The sequence below is a fragment of the Varanus komodoensis genome, unplaced genomic scaffold (assembly GCF_004798865.1).
Source record: "Varanus komodoensis strain SLA01 unplaced genomic scaffold, ASM479886v1 scaffold160, whole genome shotgun sequence".
NCBI classification, from domain to species: Eukaryota; Metazoa; Chordata; class Lepidosauria; order Squamata; family Varanidae; genus Varanus; species Varanus komodoensis.
The window spans coordinates 73,714-96,812 of NW_025335469.1; the positions used below are offsets into that span (position 1 = coordinate 73,714).

General features: G+C 47.6%; 2 protein-coding genes across 2 annotated transcripts in view; both read left to right on the forward strand.

Annotated features, from left to right (window-relative positions):
* LOC123021436 (tigger transposable element-derived protein 1-like) overlaps nt 1–14,220 on the forward strand; it is a 30,490-nt gene extending 16,270 nt beyond the window's left edge. The window contains exons 6-7 of the transcript XR_006414319.1: nt 4,635–4,644; nt 14,211–14,220. The gene's annotated coding sequence lies outside the window, so the exon portion shown is untranslated. The remainder of the gene's footprint in view (nt 1–4,634; nt 4,645–14,210) is intronic.
* On the forward strand, nt 5,978–12,925 carry LOC123021438 (galectin-1-like). Its single transcript, XM_044426159.1, has 6 exons — nt 5,978–6,076; nt 6,575–6,773; nt 6,917–7,057; nt 9,280–9,359; nt 10,354–10,525; nt 12,712–12,925. Exons 3-6 carry the CDS (start codon nt 7,049–7,051, stop codon nt 12,856–12,858), a joined length of 408 nt encoding a protein of 135 aa, XP_044282094.1. The 5' UTR covers nt 5,978–6,076; nt 6,575–6,773; nt 6,917–7,048; the 3' UTR covers nt 12,859–12,925.
* Nucleotides 14,221–23,099: the final 8,879 nt, after the last annotated feature.

Consider the following 23,099-nt stretch of genomic DNA (forward strand, 5'->3'; position numbering starts at 1 on the left):
GGGGAAATTTAACATCTTTTGCTGCATGCTCCTAGTGTTGTAATGGCTTCGCTAGCACAAATGGCATCCTGCTACCACAATGGTTACACTCCGTCTGCACAAATGACGAATGCTGTAATGCATATGACTGAGCCGACCCTAATTTTATTTGCAAAAAAAATGCACTATGTGTACACATGCAAGCCTCAGCTCTTGGGCAGTCTAGAAATGAAATAAATAACATGAAGGTGCTGTGTCTGCTTTTATGGTCCGAGGCCCAAACTAAGGACTGATTCTTCCTGGAAAAAATCCTTCGTATTTTACTTCTGTAACGCCCAATAGCTGAAGCTTCCTGGACAGTGCACAAATTGCATTGTGCATGGCTTTGTTTCCCTCTCACCCAGCTATCATAAGGGCGGTTAATCCGTGCAGTTGCCCCCATGGCCATGATATTCTCTGCCATTGCTGGCCTAGCTGCAAGGAATGCCAGTCCTGCCCCAAAACTGGGGGCATCTTGGTCTATATTTCTCGAAGATCATCTGCTTGAGGTGTTCCCTGCCTCCGCCCCCAATGAGGTTCATGAGCCATCATGTATGGTAGGCACCTTCCGGTGGTATTGGTGGAACCCACATTTGGTGCATGGTCACTGTTGGGTTCTGAGGAAGCAAAAAGACCCACACACAGAGTCCGGGACAGTCCGGCATTGCAGAATGCAGAGGGATCGTGGTGTCTCCACCCTACTTTGATGTCAGTGCATTCTTGCAAGCCTCTGGGTAGATGCATCCCATCAGCAACACCAGTGCAGTGAAGGAATTGTGTTTCCTGCACCACCAGTGAGCTGTGGCAGAGAAGCTCAAGTTAGCACAGGATTGTATCCAGCATTAGCCTAACAAGCTCCAAGGATTTCAGTGAGTCTACTCTATGTAGGAGTTAATGTTCACCATAGGAAATGTAATGGTTGTGCTAGTTCTGATGTTACCAGGCGTGTATCCACCAGGTTCAAAGGCAGCTGCCTTATTAATAGGTACCAGGCTTGGGATAAACGCTCTTGGAAACCATCTCTCCAGAATCTGCAGATCTTCTCTCACGCTTGGCCTGGTCCTACAGAGTGAGCTGAGCTAAGAGGAAGGTCAGGAACACTCGGACAGTGTTGCAGAACTTGGAACCTCCACCAGCTGCCATTCTTGCTGGCCAGCCTTCTTCCCCACTTGCTGCTGGCGGGGGCTTGATTCCTAGTGAGCACCCCAGGAAGCCTGAGCACCCTCCCCAGGAACTTGGATCCAGGCCATTGCAAGGCAGACCAGATCCTGGGAAGCTAAAACCTACCAGTAAGCACACGAGGAGAGGCTTTGTTAACTTGCCTGTCAGAAACCAATCAGAAATTGATGTAGACTGGAATAACATATTGCATAACTGTACAAATACTGTTACTTGCTCATCCCCAAGCGGCCCCTGGATGAAATTCTGATCACCACAGTTCCATAGCGGATGAGTGATATTCTGAAATTTCACTATTTTATATTAAAATTGAGTTTTGAAACCTACCTTTTGAGATTGCCTGACTGGATTGTCCAGTGACCAAGTTGCAAGTGAATGGCAGAGTACACCTCTTGGATTATCTCTCCCACAGGACTTCCTGTCTCCAAAATGGGCAACTGTTCAATCACAACATAGAATGGAAAGCTGCAGCCCATCTAGTGCAACACATTCCTCTGCCGTGATGGCTCTGCTCACCTGGAAATGCATGATCCCAGCATTCATTGCTCTGAATTTTGAGCACAAACTGCTTCTGCTTGCAACCACGAGTGGGGTAGATCTGACGCTGCCCTGGTACTCAGATCAGTGAATATCTTGCACTAAAAAAATAATGTGAGATCTCTGGATAAGTGGGAGGGGCCTTCAGATCATTGTCGGGCTCCAAGGTGTTCTGCTCCGGTGCATGTGTAGTCCAAGCGCCTGACAGATGAAGGAAGCCGCTGTCAGTACTAGCTGCGCTAGAAATTGAACTGACTGCATTTTGCTTTCCTTATTCCATCCTTCCTCCCCCTTTTCCTCCTCTTGCTGAATTTTAGACCACACGCTTCTGTCAAGTGCCATGCGCACTGGTGGCGGAGTATCTATTGATACTTCAACATGGTGAATCAGGTGTAGAGCCTGCAAGCTCCTTTGCATCTGTAGGGTCATGCCTCACGGCCCTCTCATTTCTCTCTGCCCTGGGCCTGTTTGGGCCTCCTCACCTGAGCAGGCAGCAACAGGTACACTGCACAGGAGCCACAAATGGTCTGCCTAGGAGAAAATGTGAGGGGGAGGAGGGAAAACGGGAGGATATGGAAAACCACAAGGTGGTGAGGATAGCTATAAAATGGAGAGGCCTGATGTCCTGCAACAGCAGGGGCTCGACCTAATGGCCTTCATGGCCCCTTCCACCTCTACTATCATTCTAAGGAAGGTGGGTGATGTAGAAGGGAGGGGGAAGATAATGGTCTGAATGTGAGAAACTGGGCCCAAACCTGTTTTGTGTCCTTTGTATCTTTTACAGCAATGCACACACTCCCACAAGATTGGGGGATGTTCTCAATATTTTGTGATCTGCATGTTACACCTTGTCACAGTCACTGCCCAACAGTGATTAACTGGGCAGACTCAATTCTTAGGGTTGTACCCATTTGGTGCTTTTCCTAAAAAGACTTATTTTGCATTTCTACAAATGCTGGGGTTTCTCCAAGTGCGCTCACACCACCTTATTCCATAGTGGCCCCGTTTGGCCCCATTTCTCTTGGCTTTCAGCTCCTGAGTTCACTATTAGAGAACTTTATATACGGCATGCAGGCCTGACACGGTAGCCCTCTTCTGGAGACATGTGGGGACCACAATTTTTGGGGTGTTCCAAATGTTTGATGCAATGAATTAGAAGGAACCTGATACTGTAAATATTGTCATTATATAATTGAGTTGCTGGGTGGCACTGGCCTTTAGTATTTTTTCTGGATTTATCTCTTGCTGTTTCTATTAGACACAAAGTTCTTGCCCACTTTCCTAGTGTGTCTTCCGAACCCAGTCATCACCTGCCTGACCTCAAATGGTGGTAGTCTTGGATATGGAAGCTAGAGATGGGGCAAGTTTGTGGTAGAAGGCAGTCATGGATTCATATAGTTGGAGAGGGCTTAGCAGGCCTTCAGGTCCTACCACCTGTTCAATGCAGGACTCAAGTCACCCATCCAGATTTCAACCCAGCCTGACCCTGCTTAGCTTCCAAGATTAGGTAGGTCAGGCACCTTGGGCTATACAGAAGCTGCCTGAAACAATACTTCATGTTCTTCTTCATGATCTCTGTGCATCACACCTGTGGACTTTGTGCCTGCACAGAGCCTGTTGTTGGGAAGCTAGCCTGAGGCCCAGGTAACCAAATGAGTTGGAGCAAAATCCTATATAGCTCTAGGTAGGTTGGACCCACAGCTGCACAGCCAGCCTGATTGGAGAGTTGACAGCAAGGCAGGATGTGGCTGAATGTATGCTAATAGTTAATTGTCCCTGGGGGAAAAGAGAGGCTCTATTTGGGGGAGAGCACAATCGTGAATGGTTCCTGGACTTTCAAAAATTGGGATTACTCTATTTCTGAGCTTTGGGATGTGAGTTTGTTTTTTTAAACTCTAAAACCCTGACCCTACATGGGGCCCAAACTGAAGCTACACTTCACTTTATAAGCAATCCCTTCCACTAGCTAAGCCTGCAATGTAGCTCTTTTCCTTCCCCTTTCTAAGTGGGGTTAATTTTTATAGGGACTAGTGAGCAAGGCTGTAGGTTCCTGTTGGGTTTTCCCTAGAATTTAGCACCCAAGTAAAAAGTTGCAAGGGGTTACCCTTCTGGGATTTTGCCAACTTGCTGTATCCTTGTCTCAGCTTCAAGTAGTAATCTATAAGGAGAACAGTAAATAGCACTTATCTTCTGCTCACCCAATGGTTTAACCCGTTTGTTGGCTGAAGCTTTGTCACTAGGGTTTAGATGTTTCATATCTGGGGCTCCTCACACTCCATCATTTCATGATGTAATTTCAATCACATCTCCTCACTTCATTATGACTGGTGCTTTGGACCTTTTGTGACCTATTAAGGACTCTAGAACACTTAAAATGTGAAACACAGAGCAAGATAATGAGGGCCAAGACAAGGATTGTCATTTATGCCGCTGTGATTTCCCAGGGCAAATTTGGGTGGGTGTTTTCAAAAGCAACAGAAAAACAGCTGCCTGTCAAAACAATTGCAGACTGGTTTCACACTGGGAACACAAGGCCCCTGCCCTTTAAGAATCAGTTTCTTAATTTTAAATGATTATTTGCATACAGACACAGATGTGGGTTTAGTCAAAGTCTCCCACAGGTTTTGTTGAGGTGAATTTCCTGAGGGTATATCTAATGCAACAGACTTATAATAATAGTGATTACAATTATTTTTAGTGCCTTAGAAACAAGGGCGGTAATCTAATGGATGTTGACTTAACAGCCATGGCTTTCCCCAAAGACTGCTGGGATTGCCTCAGGCAATGGTGCTGAAATAGTTATAAAAGGAGCCTTGCCAGTAGGCCCAAGTCCTCTCTAGCCCAGTGCTCTGACCCCTCTGTGGTCATCCAGAGGCCTCCAGGAGCCCTGCAAGGGGTAGGAGTCCAACAGTACCCTCCCACTCATGCTCACCAGGGGGCGCTGTTCTGCTGAGACCTGCCGCTTGTGCTTTGCTGATTGATTGATTGATTGATATCCTGCCTTTTTCCTACAAAGGGCTCAAGGCAGCTTACATCTCCTCCTCTATCTTATCCCCACAACAACCCTGTGAGGTAGATTGGGCTGAGAGTCTGTGACTGGCCCAGAGCCACCCAGTTGGCTCCATGGCCAAGCGGGGACTAGAACCCAGATCGTCTGAGTCCCAGTCCCACGCTCTTAACCACTACACCACACTGGCTCTCAGAGCAGAGAACTGTAGAGCCAAGTTGAAAGGGGCCTCCAAGGTCATCCAATCCAACCCCTCCTCAGTGTATGACTCCTGAACAGTTAACCCCTTGATAGCTTTATCATCCATGAATTTTGGAACAATGGGTAGGTTGGCACCAGCCAAGCCCAGTAAGTGGACGGATGGGCGGCTCCGTGCCCCCCCTTCCCTCCTTTTAAAAACTTTAAAAATGATTTTTATAATGAAAAAGAAAAAAGAGGAGAAAAAGATACCAAGGGACCTTACACAAGTATTACATATTGCACCAAATTAGGGAAGTTTCACCAAAAGTCAATAGCTATTATTACTTCTGCAAAATTTATAACTACAATTTTAACTTAATAATTAAAATGATACTTCGTTCAATAGTACTTAATGAAAACGAATAATTATTACAGAGAAAAATGTTTGGACGTGGGTATCAGAAATAATAATTCACCTTACATCCGCAAACCCATCAACGAATACGAATTAATGTTTCCCTTTTTCCTTCGAATAAATATCATAAGAAAATATTTACATGAAAAAGCAGTTATTCCAATTCAGAATACTTAATGCTCAGGAATTTTCCATTCTTTTAAACGCCCTCCTCCCGGGCGTCCCGGGGCAGTGCGCGGGAGCGAATCTTTCCCTCCTCCCCGCTGCCCAGCGAGCCCAAAGGGGCCCGGACCACGGCGGGGGCCGGGCGGAGGGGCCGCTCGCCTCCTGCTCGCCTGCTCTCGAGGCAACGGGCTGAGCGGGCGCCGCTGCAGTGGCGGCCGAGCCGCAGCCGCTCCGCTTCCCCAGGGAAGGCAAGCGAAGCGAAGCAAGCGGCGCCCGCCAGCCCACCTCGCCCGCCGCCCTGCAGCAGTGCCGGGGGCGGCGCACCGTCCCCCCAGGCGGCGCAACAGCCTCGGGAGCGAGGTGGCCGGTGGGTCGGCGCCTCCTGCCCGCCGCCTCTTTCCAGGGCGACGGGGCGTGAGAGTCTCCTTCGCCGGCTGCAGCATTCCAGTATTCGCGGCCAGAGTGCCAAAACTAAGAGATTAATTTGAGCTGGAAAGCCTAAGGCGAATCATTTCAGCCTTTCCGGCGGCGCGGAGCGGAATCGCAGAAGCCAAGAAGACCGCAAAGGACGGCTGGTGCGGGGGCGTGGGTGCGGTTAAAACCGGGGGGTGTCCCACTCCAGAGCGACACACGCAGGGTTTTTTTTTTTTTTTATCATAAACATGCCAAAGCGCAGAGTGATATGCCTCTGCTTTATACAAAAGCAAGGCCAGTGGTAGCCTTCAGTTTTTACCTATACCATTGTCATTCTATTCTTTCTCTATCTAGATGTCTAAAGGTGTTTTTCCTTCTATTATACACACTTTAAGTTATATGAACATACGGGTAAAGTTTCCCGCAGTGGAGATGAGGGCTTTTGCTGCTGAGTTTCCCCCTCACTGGTATTCAGAGCCTGAAGGAGGCACGTTTTAAGAGATGTTATGTATGTATTACTTTTAGAAGTTGGGTTGAATTACGGTAGCGATGGGTGGTATGACGCTCGCTCAAAAGATGGCGTTAATCAAATAAATGCTAGCGTTACTATGCTACAGTTTTTAACACAGTTTTTTCCTTTCATAAAATGTGTTTTTTAGCACCCTCTGTAGTTGCTGGACCGACGACAATAATCGCTAAAATCCAGTAGCCGCTGCCCAGAAACTAGTGCCACGATCCTATTACCATTTACCTAGAAGCAAGCCCCCTATTGAACTCAGTGAGACTTAATTCTGACCAGAGATTATTAGGATTGCGCTGTGAATCACTGACGGGGTCACGCGCAAAAGTATTGCCCAGGTATTTGTCCGTCGTGCCCCCCCCCTTTTTGATTGGCTGGGAATGGGACAAAATATTTCCCACGTATAAAGCGAAACGCATAAAAGGCATCGGAGAGCAAAGTTGGTTGGATGAATGGTGAGACTCTCATCTTCATTGGTCAGTCCTTCTACTTTGAGGTTGACTGAGGATTCCTGATTGGCTGGAAGCAGCAGTGCCTCTTTCTTGCTGCGACTTAAAGGGCAGACGGGACGAGCCGGTGTGGTGTGTGTAGGCGTTGTCTCCCTAAAAACAAGATGGAAACGGTAAGTAGTCTTAGGGCGCTGGCACGCCTTGGCATATTTAAGGTGCTTCTGGTGCTGTTCTCTGTGTTGCTCATATAGTGATTAGGTGAGATGATTAATTTTAGCTTTTTTCTAGAGGGACTGGAAGGTTGGATAATCCTGACCCAATAAAATGCAATGGTTTTATTTTGAACAGGTGGGAGGGAAAGATGCAGCTTTTGGGGGGTTAATGTAAGGCTTTGTCATAGAACACTGAAGTGTTGCTGTAATGCAACTTTCCCCAAACTAGTGCCCTCCAAATGTTTTGGACTTAATTTCCCTTCAGCTCCATCTAATTAGCTAACAGTCATGAATGTGGGAGGTGCAGTCAAATTCTGTAAGCTAGAAGCAGCTGCCCTGCTGAAATCCCTGCAGTTAGTAACTTTAGACTTCTGTTGCACAAAAAGAGAAAGGCGGGAAATGCTATTGTCTTACAAACACAATGCAAGTGGCTAACGCTGCCCCCAGTGAACGTATTCCTTGGTCAGTTGTATGTACTTCTTTTGAGCCCAGAAGGCATAGCTGGCCCTCCCACCAGGTAGCGTGAGATACTCATTCAGCTGCTTGAGTTTTCTCTCATTAAAGAGAAACAAGCTTTAATAGTATAGTGATCATCTTACTGCCACGGCGGAGGAGTTACTACTTGTTGTGTGCAGAGGGGGAGGTTTGCTTTGGTTGCCAAAATAACTAAATTGTCTTGGGTATTGTGCGTGCTGACATGGGTGCCTCGTTCACCCCAAGTAGGAAAAGGTGCTTGAGCAGGCCCTGCCCAAAAGGGTCCCTCCTGAGAGGGGGACACTGGGAAGGCGGTTCCCCCTTCAGTGAGGCTTGCTGCAGACCTGAGCTGATAGCCTGGGTGTGGGGCTTCAATCCCCACCAGGCTCCCTGCACCTCCGGATTTAATGTTATTGCTTAAGACTCTCTTTTTTCCAACTGTGAGGCTAGTGTGCTGCAACGCGAAGGGCTGTTCTCCAACACTTGGTTTGGGTTCAAAGGTGTGCTTTGCAGCTTGGCCCCCATTTCTGCCTGGGGCTAAATGCTTTTTATCTTAGTCTCATCATTTTTGCCTTCTGGGACACTCTTTTGTGAGTAGCCACATGCACTGTGACAGCCATTTTATGAAAGGGAATCATAAAATCATTTATGAAACAGGCCCATGACGCTGTCTCAAAATGCCCAATGCATTGATTCACCCAACATTTGGGAATCTTGAACTGGGCATTTCTCCTGGCGGGGGTGGTCCAGGGCTACTGCAGTGACTTAGATAATAGGTAGATACTTTGAGTTCCCGGGAGACCTTCATGTTGTGCCCGGTGCGGAGGGGATTCCGGCATGCCGTGCGGGAACGGCAAGGCTGGGGATGGTTAATGTTCTCTGGTATGCATTAGTAAGGGACTAAGCAGGAAGGTAACCCATCCTCTAATTTGGCCTTGATTGTGTGTCACTCCAGACTGTAACCCATAACAATGGTTCCAAAGACCAACTTGACACAGGAATTTCTGAGAGATTCCTTAGAACTCTTGTGAAAGAGATCCTACTGGTGAAACTCAAACAAAACTGTCTTACTCTTCCTTTACTCATTAACTACTTAGAGATAGTCTGCACCTGGCATATTACAAAATCATTTCCAGATAAGAGTGGAATCTCATGGAGCCAAGTTTTTCTTTCTACAAATATTTATGGTTTGGTTCCATGCCACCTCCTCTGCCTTCGAATTTTAATTTCAAGTACAGTACTTCTTAACCTTCTATCTTGTATGAACCACAATGCCTTGTTCCCTGTTGAATTCATACAACTGCTAGAAATAATTAACTCTCTGCTGTACACACTTTTTTAAAATTTTTGCATTACACTTTAACCCAGCATGTGGCAAATTCAAATGGAAATGAGGAGTAATAGCTGTGTAAAGCTTCTTTCTTTTTACTTATATGGTTGGGTGCCTAGTCGTCTTCTCTCCCCCTTTCTCCCCTACCTTTCCAAATTAGGATTCCCACCTTTGTAAGAAGGGGAAAGGACTAGCTCAGAGGTGCAGAATCTTCTGTGTGTCCTACTTCAGGTCTTTCTATCTACATTTCTGTGTGCCCCACTAGAAACAGGGAATTCCTCTGTGGACACCTCGCTGTTGGAAGTGTTTCCGCATCCCATGGGACCTCCTTTCAGAAACTGCACACCTTCTAATGCCTGTTTGCTTCCCTTTCCTTTAGCGAGTGGTTTTCCCCCACTTGTCCATCAGGGCTGGCGAATGCATCAAAGTGAAGGGGAAAGTGGCATCGGATGCCAGGAGGTTCGTATTGTGCAGATTGTGCATCTGGACATGTGTACACATTGAGCAAAAATGCATGTTAACAACCGCAGTGCCCTGCACTTCAGTTCTGTACCCCATGATTTAAAAAAAATATATAAATGTATATGCTGCTTTCCAGAAAAGTATCAGAATGGTGGACATATAATACAATGGCATGAAAACAAAAATAATTAGGGAATTAGAAGCAACATAGTACAGTTAATGGCAATAAAATCGCACACCCTACAGGGTGCTCTGACTCACTGCTGCCTGGGCCACGCTTCAGGAAGACCCTAAGTAAATAGATGAGCATTAAGAAGTCATCTGAAGATTGGGCCTTCAGCGTTTGAAGAAGTCTGCACGCATCCAAAGAAAACTCTTTCCGATATTGAGAAAGCACTGATAGTTTTCTGTGCAGTTGCTTAATGTGAGTCCGGTGTCAGAGGTTAGTTAGTAAGACTGGGCACTTGGCAGCCCTCACAGTCTCCCAGCCCTGACCCTCCTCTCATTCAACTGGATAAATGGGGTCCAGAGGAAGAGAACAATCAGATGCCCTAATAAGGAAGTGTGGGGTGTCCCGTGGAAAAGTCCCACTGACAGCACCTACCTGGAGGGTCCCTGAAACTCTGGTGGCACTAACTCAAGCCCTGCTCCAGGGCCTGAAGAGCAGAGGCCTGTGAGGCCGTTAGCAGATGGTGATGCTTTCCTCAAATAGGCAAAACTTTTTGGATACTGACTTGAGCAGACCAAGCTGCTTTTCAAGAGGGAGAGAAGAGGATAATTGTTGTTGCCCGGCCCTAGCAACTGCACAGTGAGTGGAGAATGCTGATAAGGGGAACTGGCTAGCCAGGCTAATATTCTACTGCATTTTTGAGGGGGCTGAACAGAACTGTAATGGGGGAACCGCTCAGTGTTTGGCGCCACCATCTTGTATCAAGTTGGACCCTCAAATGTGCATTGCTCCTGCTATTTAATGTGTTGCTCTCTTTGTCAGTTTTGCCTTCAACCTGGGTCGGAACGATTCAGACCTGATCCTTCACTTCAACCCTCGCTTTGAGAGCCACGGAGACAGCAAGATCATTGTATGCAACTCCAGGACAGCGGGAGAGTGGGGTTCGGAGTTGCGGGACTCGGCGTTCCCCTTCCAGCAGGGGGAAGAGGCCAAGGTGCACCGGAGAGCCTTGTCCCAGCCATTGCCTGCAAGGAGGCAGGGCTGGTGCCAGGATTTTGGGCACTCGCGGGCACAGCATTCACGTGGGCTGGAGGAGCCTTGCACTGGGAGCAGAGGGATGTTTTCTTGGGCTGCTTCTGATCTTCTGGGGTTTTGCAGTGGGAGAAAGTGCCTGTCTACTAAGGCGGGTGCCAAGGGTGGGAATCATTGGGCACTTGCCAGTGCCCAAAACTCAAAAGAGGCACTCTGGTGCCTCCTGGAGTCCCTTAGCCCTGTGTGCTCTTGGCACTGTCACTTGCTCACCCACTCCGGCTGTCTCTCCCAGAGGGAGGGAAGCAGCAAGCAACATGTGCAAGCCGGAAGGAATAATTGTTGCCCCTGCCTGATTTTTTTGTCACTCTGAGCTGTGACAATGGTTGTCCAGAGGCAAGTGATCAATTGCAAGGCAAATGATAGTCCTGTCACTGGGCTGGTTCCCACATCCAACAGCATAACATGGGTTATTTAAGCCACTATGGGCTGCACCGCATGCCGGTCTGTGCTGGTGACTGCTTTAGATATCCACACTGAAGCTTGTCATGGTGCCCAAACCCAGGCGGTGAAAGGCACATGAGGGTTAAGGAAGCCCTGCATAAGTCATGGTCTGTTCTCGGGTTGTGTGAGGGTGGTTTAATTTTTGCACAGTCCCTGCTGCAGGGGCTTGAATATCGCAAGACGCAGCCACGGTTGAACGTTCAGAATGGCTGTGGGCACCCACCGCAGCTCCAGCCTTGCTGCGCTCATGCTGGGATACGGAGATTGTGTGAAGCAGGTCAGAGGGGACATCTCGGTCCCTTCCCTCTCCTCTGCTGACCACAGCAGCCTCTGGAGCTTGGGGGAAGGACTTGAGGGCTTCCGAGTGGCTCTGAAATGGCCTTGAGGGACCCCCTGACTTCTCTAGGTGAGGGTGGGGAGCATCTCCTTGCTTCCTTGCCCCCCCCCCATAAGCACTGAGCCTTGGCTGGTGGGGAGATCTGGAAAGGTCCAAAGGCATAGCCCACTGCAAAATATATTTGGGGCTAAGCGAGAAAAATGTCAAGAGGACTTGTGATGACTACTTTAAAAAAATGAATATAGGAGCCTAAGCAAAGGCGACTTTTTGTAGAGATGTTTGTTATATAGGCCCGCCCAGCCATTACAATCATAGCCATATTTCTGCAGACAGATTAAGATGGCATGAGAGGGCCATCTCTCTGCACCTTTGCTGCAAAGGTTTCACGGGTGCAGGAAGCACCTGCTGCTGCGATGCATCTTGGCAACTTTCAGGCCCGATATGGGCCAGTTAACCTGTAATGCCTCGTCTTCCCCTCCCAGATGTGAAGAGCATTGCTGGCATGGCTAGCGGTCCCTCATTATGCACAGTAGGGGCTCCTGGCACCCCTTGGCTTGGATGTGGGAATGAGCAGGGGCCTAAAGACATGTCTGGCTGAGCCTCTGCAGCTCACCCTGGAGTCGGGCAGGGGCCAAAGGAGCCCTTCCCTCAGGTTCTGGTTTGCCTGGAAGAACAGCAATGCAATATAAATGCTGCACCTCTTTAAAATCAAGTTTCCAGTTATGGTAACACAAAACCATTAGAATTAGTGTGGCTTCCCCCATGGCATCCTGGGGATTGATACTGGAGGCAGCTGAGAATGGCTGGAGGCCTGCAATTTTAAGTAATTAAATTTGTATAAAGGCCTCCTACTAGTATAATGCAGTCTGGGCAGCCTTTACAATAACAATTATTGTAAAATAAAATATAGAAAATTTAATTTCTATACTGGACATCAGCCAAAGCTTTCTGGGCATTTCATAGCATTTTTTTTAAATTGCCTATTAAAGCATAAAAGTTGACTGTAAAAAATTAAATGAAAACCAGAAAGGCAAACTGCCTGTCCTGGGACACCCCATCCCCATTTTCTGGGGATGACCTGTAGCACCCAGAGTAGAATAATGTCCTCCAATGTGGACCAAAGGAGCTGGCATGGAGAGACATCTCTGCTCTCCTGAGGCTGATTGTGTGTGTGGGGCCATGAGATGCAAGGGGGGCGCTGGTCCCGGCCCCCTTGCCTGCTGAGTACCTGTGTCTGGCCCATCTCTGCTATGGAAAGAGCTGCTTCCCAGATACAGCAGTGGCTTAACTCCTTGGTCTTCACTTGCCAGATCTGCGTCTCCTTCAATGGCGAGGAAGTGACGGTGAACATGAATGGGAACCAGGAGGTCAAGTTCCCCAATCGGCTTGGGCTGGCGTCCGCAGAATACTTCTCGGTGGAGGGAGACTTCAATATCAAATCTGTCAAGATTGACTGAACTGCACCCATGCCTTCTGCGTGCATCTCTTCTGGAAAACTTGGAAATAAATGTTACTTGACCTCTATCGTACGGCCCTTGTTTCTTTTTGACAGAAAAGCCAGATCTGATTAAGTTTTACTATCTTCTTCTGCTCAGGATTCCACTGCTCCCTGATAATAAACAGTGGAAAGAGGGCTGGCCCCCATATAACCATCCAGAGAGTGGCAAGTGATCTGGATGGCATTATTCCTTTAAACATAAAACATTAAGGATCCCTTAAAGATCTTATTCCTGTAGTCACAAGGAATAAATGAGTTTAAAGGCAAAACTGAACAGGCACAGAGGATGAAAAAAGTTTTTAACCCAATTTTGTTCGAGCCTATCGGGAATTTTGAAGCAGTTGTAAAGCACAGAATGGTAGTTATGGGGTGCAGAAGTGTCAGTTGTGGGGTTCAGATCTGAAGTAATACCTATGGCTGTCTCTGTGGGTCCCACAGAACCATTAAGGGGTGCGGTGCTATCCAGACAAGTCCTACAAGTCCCAACATGCTCCCAACCAGCATATAGGGCTTTTTGTCCATATGTTCACAGGATTTCACCTTTACTAGTCCAGAAGGGTTCCCATCATTTAAATGCATTCTATCCATTGTAGGCAAAAATTTGCCTGCAACAGCTGAACGATGGTTAAACTACGCGTAACACCAAAAACTTCGCTTGCAAGTTGTATTTCGTTTTAAGTTGAAATAGCCATGGGGTTATGGGTGGTGAACTGCCCTCCTTAAAGCAATACATGAAAACTTCTGGGGTTGGATTCTGCCTTACACAGACACATAGAAACAGAGCAAGTCAGAAGGGGCTTCCTGGGCCATCTAGTCTGACCCCCAGCTCCAGCCAGCTCTGCTCACAACATGCCCACCATGTGCATGTCCAGCCTATTTAAGCCCATTGCTTCTGATGGGCTTACTGTACCTATAACAGAGTTGGATCTAGGCCCTACACTGGGCCTCTTTTTGCTGGCAACACTAGAAAGAATTCAAGTAGAAAATGAGAAGATAGGGGAAAGAAGATCAGTGAATCAAAGCAAGCCACTCTCAGTGTTTCAGTTTCATTTAGAAACGGCTACTTCGTGTAATGCTGGCAGTAGGCTGTTAATGGGTCAGAAAAGGGGATTAACCAGCAATGGGAGTCACCTGCCTGGTTAAGTCCACCTGCTGCTGGATCCGCAGAAACCTCTGCTTCTTAGCAAGGGATGCCGTCTTTGATGAGATGGACCTGTGGCCCAAAAGACAGAATGAGCGACCAAGATTCACAGAAGCAGCTAGGCAGTATCATTGCTTTTCCTCCTAAGGGAAATAGGTGGGCGAGTTCAGCAAAGTTCCCTCAAGACTACAGTTCCCAGAAGTCTCCGTGTTCTCTATTATGTGCCTTATTTCAGCAGCGCCGAACAGCCAGTGGCTGCCTGCTTTTGGCAGCAAGGACAGCACCCCAGTGACGGAAAGAAGCAAGTTTACATTTAACTTTCGGTTTCCATTTGAACGCTGCGGATTGCGGGGCAAGAGCACCGTGCTAAATGGGCAAAAGCATAGCTTTTATTAATGTGGGTTTAAAGTTTGTGTATTTTATATATGCATGGTGCCTACGTTTGATATTTTAATGAAGTTTGCATTAATTTTATGCAAGGCCATAAACACAATTTGGTGGTGATGATTCCATGTGGTAAGGAAATTACCTGCCGAGGTCTGGTAAGCTAGAGCATCTGGCCACACTTTTAATTATTTTCCATCACCTGGTAAAATGTGGCTTTTCCATTGGTTTTGGGCAACAGCTGGCTATTGGTTTGTGTACTTTCTTGCTGCTCTGAGGGTTTGCTTTATTTAAAGCATTTTGGTTAGTAACCAATAATAAGTCCTACACAGAGTAGATCCACTGAAATGAAGCACATTACTCATGACTGATTTAAGTCTCAATCATTTCAATGATCTAGTCTATCTAGTAGCGGTGGATGGTGTTCTTTGTTACCCTGCTTTTCCGCAGAAAAGGATCTCAGAGAAGCTTAGATGTGATTAGTAACAAACACGGTGTTTCCTGTCTGCCAGCTTTCAATCGGAAAGACACAGCACAAAATGAAAAAGGGACAAAGAGCAAACACAAGCACCAGTTCTTAGAATGATGCGATGCACACGTAATGCTAATCTAGGGTTTATTTAAGCCATTGTATGTTGCCCTGCCTATGGTCTTTCTGGCGGAGGATTAAAAAACTTTGGATTGTTTTCTAAATCCCCAGGTGGATGGTTGCTCTTTCTCCTCTGCATGTCCACTCCCTCCTGTATCCTAAATGTCTTTTTTTGTGAGTGCTGTAATATTACTGTGGATTGCTGCTGGATTTTCTACTATACTTGTCCCCACTCTGTAGTCTGGTGCAACAACCCATGACCAATCCTTGGTTCTGGATTTACTTGTAACGACAACCTATGGTTTAAATAAACCAAATTCAACAGCAAACCATGGGTTTCTGTTCCATAATCATTTGTGATTACAAAACATGGTTTGATAGCATAGCTGCATTTACACATAATACAGAATTCAGCAACCATGGGTTACTGTGACGCGCAAGCCAAGTTCTTATAATGTCTGGCTGGAATGGAAATAGTTCAAGGAGAGGGAGCCAGCTGGTGCAGGTTTCCCATCTCTCCCTCTGCTGTGACAAGAAAAATCAGAGAGTCCACTGGGGGTGTGCAGTCAGCAGAACATTTACAGTGTATTCGGACATATAGAGAATGCATGCAGCATGTAGGTAGCCCCTGAAGTGACTACAAAAACAGAGTCCATACGAGATGATTTTGCAGCTTATCAGTTACATAGTTTGGAGGCGGGAGGGAAATCACGTAGGCAGCTTGCTAGAAGCACGTGAGAGGAGCACAACAGGATGGCCATATGAGAGGGCAGCGGGGTTGGACCTGATGGCCTTCTGGTCCCTTCCAAGTCTACTGTTCTATGATTCAATAGGGTGGAAATTAAGACACACCACAAAAAGGAGAACCTTCATGAAAGCAGGCAAACAATTAGTATAGCTAAGAGGGTACCTGAGCAGGACAGGCAAACATTAGCATCTGTAAGGTGTATGTGGGAAGCAAGACTTGCAACATGGATTCTTGATCTGATCAGGAATCCCTTAAGTCTAAAGCTGTTCTTACAATGTAAGGTTTTCAGCAGCCATATTATGCCTGAGCTTTTGCTCATTTTCCTGACAGCTGCAGTCCTATATGCACTTTGTTTACTTAAAACATTTATCTACCATTCCTATTTAGTCAATGACTCTCAGCATGGTTTAAAATGTATTAAAAATGTAAAAACATAACCAACACTACCATACACATTTAAACAATCACAAGATAAAACCAATAAAATCACATGGAAACATAGAAACAGAGCGAGTCAGAAGGGGTCTCCTGGGCCATCTAGTCTGACCTCCGGCACCAGATGGCTCCGCTTATGACATGCCCACCATGTGCACGTCCAGCCTATCCTTGAACACCCGCACCGATGGGGCCTCAACGACCTCTCGTGGAAGCCCATTCCACACCCTCGGGGTCCTGACTGTCAGGAAGTGCTTCCTGGCATCCAAATTGAGCCTTGGTTCCCTGAGCTTTGCTCCGTTGGAGCGCCTCCTGCCTTCCTCTGCAGGGGAGAACAGGTCTCTACCCACCTCTGTGTGACACCCCCTCACATACCTGTATGCCACCAACAGATCCCCTCTGAGTCTCCTCTTCTCCAGGCTGAAGAGACCCATTCCCTCTGTCTCGCCTCGTACGGCATCCCCTGCAAACTGGTCACCAACCTTGTGGCCCTATGCTGCACTGACTCTAACCTGGCTATCACATTAATAAGGAGAATTATCACATTAATAAGGAAAAAGAAAATAGAAAAACAAAAGTATGATCTAATAGAAATAATTATAACATTAATGGAATCAAAGCAGATTAAACAAATAACCCTAGTGTCATATAAAATAAGTTGCAATATAATTTTTGAACAATTAAAATACTGTGAAAATAAAAAGGTTTTGGCTGGCACTGAAAGGTGCGTAGTGTTGGCACCAGGCACACCTCTCTGGGGAGATGGTTCTGCAACCAGGGTGACGCAGCTGAAAAGGTCCTGATGCCTTTGCAGTAAGGCCCACTGAACTCGAGTGGAGTCAAGTCCTGAGCCAGCATGGTTGGCGTTACATTGTAAGGCTCAAAAGGGATGCGTCTCGGATTATGTCGGCCCTTTACTCATCTGAACATTTCACAGAACAGGACTGCAGGTGGGAGTGACCAGAGAGATAGAGAGAATCCTTAAGTAAACAGCCCATGCAAACAGCCCTTGATAAAACTGTTTGCCTTCCTTGTGATCTGTGTAACTTTGGCTGGCAGATGATTTCAATTACTCCAGGTGAGAGGTTTCCTTTGCCACATTCTCCAAGCAGTGACCCTGAGCCCATTAGGGGTGTGCGTAGGTTTCCAGATCTTTGTGAGCTGACTTACATGCTGAAGATTAGTATCTTCTGTAGCAACACAGGAAGCTGCTGTAGGAAGTGAGACGGTTGGTGCATATAAACATCACTTTAATTGTTAACAATATTTGCTTATTTATCTGGCCAGGGTGACTTAATTTATATTTTTATTTATTTTATATTGTTAATTTTAATTTTATATTGTTATTTTTGTATTTTATTGTATTTTATTGTGTTTGTAAGCTGCCCCGAGGCTTCGGCAAGGGGCGGCATAGAAATGTTCTAATAATAATAATAATAATAATAATAATATAGGCTAGAACTGTCCGCACAGGCAGGCAGCAGCAGCAGCTCTTCAGGTTCTTTCCCAGCCCCCTTACCTGGAGGTGCCAGTTCAAACTTGGGGCTTTTTGCATGCCCAGCAGATGCTCCACCACCAAACGACAGCTTCTCCCCCTCTTTATGTCACAATACTTGGAAGCAATATAACATTTATAAATTAATTTTAGTTTATAGCTTCCAGGGAGCAATAAACCCCTTTGGTAGAGTCTTTTGGTTAAAATATCCAGGATGATTTACATCGGGTATGTATTTTCATTGGCCATTCCCCATACTGCCCAGTGAAGGCTTCATATTCCTTCGTAAGACAACAGATCTCTGGAATAGAGATTCTAGTGGCCGAAGGGTTCTTTTCAGCTGCCTCCCATGAGCACATTCTCTTGAACAAAGCTACAGATACAGGATATTATCTAGAGATCTTGTTACATTACACCCAGCTCAGTCCGAATTCAGATTTGACATGTGGTTTACATCAGTGGTTTTCAACTTTCCCACAGCTGGGGACCAGCTGAAACAGGAAAACCAACTCAGGACCACTGAGGCCGAAACCAAAAGCACCATACACATAATACAGTATTCTGTGTAGTCGTTTCCAAACATAATACCAAAAAAATGAAAACTCTCCAAAACAACCAGAAACTGAGCAACCAAAAATGCCAGCAAAAGAACAATATACCAAAATCAGCACAGCGTGGCTCCCAGCGCACAGTCTCTCCCTCCCTGGCTCCCCTGGTGGAAATGCCCCCCCCCCATGAACATGACACCAACCAAGGGAGAGGTGGTGGAGCGCAGCCAGCCTGCAGTCAGTGGGATATGCCCCCCTCCTGCCATGACTGAGAGGAATCTCATGTGGACCAGCGCTGATCCATGGACAACTAGTTGAAAACTGAGGTTGTATTGCACCTTTTGTTTTCACTAAGGCGATTTATACGAGTGTACTAAAACCCAGATCTCCTGAGCCCCAGTCCAATATGCTAACCACTAGAACATACTGCCACAAGGGAGGCACATGCAGTCCCTGAAGCCAGCCTACCATGAGGGTATCCTGTGCATCTTCTTAGGGTTAGCAAAAGCAGAATTGTATGAAATGCTGGAAAAAGTGCTTAACTTAAGCAAATTGTGCAATGCAACATTTTGACAAAGAAGTTGGATTGAGACATCTGTAACTTTCCTTTTGGAGGAAAGAGAATTGGGGGGTGGGGTAGCACTATAAATGTATTCTAAGTCACACGGAAAACTTCAGGGTCAAATGCTGCAGTTCCAAGTTCGTTAAATTATTTTTTTAAAATCCATGTTTGACCCAGCTACAGCAGAAACAGTAGCAATGAAAACACTGCGTACGTTTCTGTCTTGTTTGGTATAGGCTCATAGGACCACATCCCTGACAGAGGTCCATTCAATTTTTGCTTATAAACTTCTAAGAAATGGGAGTCCAATCATTTTGCGTGAAGTAGCGCTTCCCCTAGCTCAGCTGGAATTTCTTTCATCAGCCACAGGATAACAGCTTATTCACTGGTTTTTGAATGGGGCCATTTCTGCAGGCAGATTGTGCCCCCTTTATCTTTTCACAGAGACTGGCTTGTTTCTCCTAGGTAGAATGCAAAGGCGTTGCTGGATCCCGACAGCACGCACATTCGCTTCTAAGTTCCCACCTATGAGCTGCAGCAATTTTCCCCATCCTGATACCCTCCAGATGCTTTGGACCACAGCTGCCAGAACACCCATTCACTGTGCTGACTAGGGCTCATCAGAACTTGCCCAAACTTTGTGGAGGGTTGCAGATGACTGAGTTAAAGTTTTTAGATTTATTTCAGCCAGGCCAGTCCAAAGCAATTTCAGACTCAAAATTTATGTGAAAGGCATTAACATTTTATTTAGGAAAAAATACATCATTTAAGAATCTGCATGGTGGTTACATGAGCTAAACCTCTTAAACCGAAGTACTAAAAATCTGTAACTAGAAAAGTTAAAGCTTTGCATTAGGGGGCTACATAGTCTAGAAGGGGTCAGAGGGTGGCAATTGCGGGGGGGGGGGGCAACAGGCAGATTTGGCGATTCTAGAAACCTTTCTGGGCACTCCCCAAAAGTAGCCACCATAGAAAGTGAGGCAAGGGACAAGTAACCTATCTAAAAAAAAAACCCCTCCATATAAGGCACAACCCACACTGAACAGCTGCTTTCATCCCAGTTTTCTCTTAACTTATTTTAAACAGTAGGAAGGGCATCTTGGTGGGTGCCCAGCAGGTGTCCAGGGGCACCCTCACCTAGACAACGAAATGAAATATAAATTGCAAAAGCAAACAACCAAGCCAAAGCAACAGTTAAGATCCTCAACCGTTCCTCAGTTGTAGCGTCCCCCCAGTCCCTCTGTGGGGGAGCGCCCTTGTCTTCTTCCGGCCTGTTTTCATGTCTCTTTCTTTTCCCACGGAAAAGAAAAGCCTCAGAGCGATGCTGCCCCTCTACTGGCTCAGCAGGTTTTTCGGCCAAGGTGAGGGTGGCTATTTTAGTTCAAGTGCCGTCACCTTTTCGTCTAGGAGGGGAAGTAGGTTGCAGGAGCTACATTTGAAGAACGGGTTGGGGTGAGGGAGAAGATACGTCTTACGGTAATTACAGCACACTGGCACCAGGGGGCACTCTCTGACTTATTTCTGGGCGGAAGCTTTTGTAGCAGCTGGTCTTGTTGCAATTTCCCCTCTCCCTCGGGAGGGTGGCAGCCTTTGCCCGTTGTGCAACATGGGGCCGCTGTTGGCCCCCCATGTTTGTCCTATGGGGTGGGGCACGCTAGGGGAGCACCACTGTTCTTGTGCCTCCAGCAATGGTGGAATTTGCCCAACAGAGCATGCTGGTGTGCGGAGGGGGGAAGCAGAGCAGTGCAGTGGGAGGGAGGCCTCAGTGGGTCATTCTCCCCCCCCCCCATGACCCTTACCGGCTCCAGAGCCCATAGGCCCACATTTTCCAAACTTTTCACAATAACCTCTCTCAAACTGGGGAGTTTTGTCTTCCATGGCCTCCCGAGTAAGCATCAGCTCATCAGCGATTGTGGCCGCCTGGACGGAATCCTCTGGGGCTTCCGCTTTCACTAAATGGCACTATATTTCAGGGGAGGGGGAAGTAGAACCAATTCAGCACCATTAGCTGGATAACCTTTTCCTGATCATCAGCCAGGGCATTATCCAGCCACACATTCAATGCTTCCTCTAGCTGTGCCGCAAATTCGAGCATGGATGCACCTGGTCGGGGCTTTAAGGCACAGAATTCCTTGCAGAAATGACCTGGATCCAAGCAGAAGCGCTTGAATACGACCTCTTTGAAGACAGGATATGCAAGAGCCCTCCCGCTGGGTATGCTGCGATCCATCTCGACTCACTCGCCCCTCATAAAGCCAGGCAGATATTTCATTAGGCTCTGCAGGCACAGCACAATGCACATCCATGCGGTTCTCTCAAAGGGGGGAGGAAGCATGTGGGGCTTTTCCCTGGGGAAAAGGGAACAACGGGATCGGGGGGGGGGGGCTTTGCTACTTGAAAAGCTCAAGCTGCAAGAAACTGTAACTCATGCTTCTGTTCTTCAGCGTGTGCCATGCGATCCTCCTTGGACATCTTCTTTTGGACTTCTGACGGCTCCTTTTTCTTCAGCTCTCCCCTTCTCTGTGCTCGGAGTTCCAGCTGCTGGAGCGGCACCTCCTCGGCACACAGCTTCCCTGCCTCTGCTTCTGCCTGGCTGGCTTGCTGGATGAGAACAACCCTCGGTTCATCTGCCCGGACCGCGCTGCCGTGCTCCATCGTGCAGCCTTGCTCTGCTTGATCTGGAAAACAAGCCAAGAAGATGTTCCTTTTCTGGGTGCTGCTCAGGAACCATGGTGAGCTACATGCTCATGCAGAACTCCCTTCTTTCTCCCCTCATGCTGCCTCCGCTGCACAAGGATCTATCCAAGGATCTCTGCTTGCCCTTAGCCTTCACTGACACATGTTGCAAAATGGGATCTCATATGCTCCCAGTTCCAGCTATATGGAAACCAGACAGATCAAGGCCATGATTTGTAGACCTCAGTGAGGATGTTTCTCCTGCACATCCCTTACTGTGTGGTGGTGGGGGGCTTTTATTTTCTACCATTTCCACAGCATGGTGTGATTTCCTGGAAAAAGGCCCCTAGAAGTTGAATAGAGAACTCCTTAAATCCACAAAGGTCCATAAAACTATTTCAAGCTGCAGAGAATGAATCAATTGAAATCCTAACAAGAATACACTGCCAAAAATGAGGAAAACAAAACAATGGCCTACAGGCAGGAAATGTTCAATATATATTCCACTCGCCAAGAAAGTAGACGCAAAGTATCTCAGAAACCACTGGACCATTACACTAATTTCCTACATCTGCAAAGTGATGCTCGGGGTGTTGTAACAAAGCATGTTGCCTCGTATATAGCGAAGGCGGCAGGTTGCTTCCCTGTGCTGGTTGTTCTTCAAGTGGTCGACTGTGCATTCACACATATGGGCTTTCCCATGCAGCACAAGGCCCGGGCTGGAAAAATGATTCGATAGCTCAGTGTCTTGGAGTGGGCAGCACCTTCCCCCCCCCCACCTTCTGGGTCTCAGGATAAAAGGGGTGGCGCCCCCACCCAGTCCCTCAGCTGCCTTGGAGGCCACATCGACCCCAGGCGACTGAAGGCATCGGGGCTGGGAGGGCGACGGTGTTGTCACCCTCGTTCAGTGCCTGATCGCAGGAGGAGGCTGACAACAGGAAGTTGTGTGAATGCAGGTGACCACTGAAGAACGAAGCTGCAGGGAAGCAGCCTGCTTTCTGCATCGTGCTCCCTGGGCGCATCACACTTGAGGGGGATTGCCAAGCTTGCCCTTTCTGGACGGAGGGACTGTTGTCACCGCAGGATTGCTGAGAGGACTGTCTGGTGCGGAGGTCGAGCTTGCAGTGCCAGGCGATGGGCAAGGGCACGGACCATGTGGCAGCTCTGCAGAGGAGGTGCTGGCTAGCCGGCCAGGAGATGCGGCTTGCACCCATGTGCCGTGTGCGCAGGGAGAAGTCTCGCTGTCTCATGTGCCAGAGATGGTGCTGGACACTCACTGGGACAGTCTTGGGCAAGACGGGTCAACCTTTACTCTGGCACTCGTCACAGATGAAGAGGTGGTCTGAGCGCTGCGGGTGCCCAGTCTGAGCCTTACAGGAGGAGGGAGCTTTGCGGGTGTCAAGGAGGAGCAGCACGGTCTCAACGGACTGGGGGAAAGGGCCGCAAGAGCGGCGTCCTGGTTGCCATGGAAAGAGGAGGTGCTGGTGGGTGTGAAGTGTGGATCCAGGCGGGGGACGGCTTTGTCCCTGTGCAAGGTGAGGAAGAGGGCATCCCTCCGGCGTACAAACAGCTTGCTGCTGCAGTGGGCAGATGCGACGGCCACAAGGAACGCCGTCTTCCAC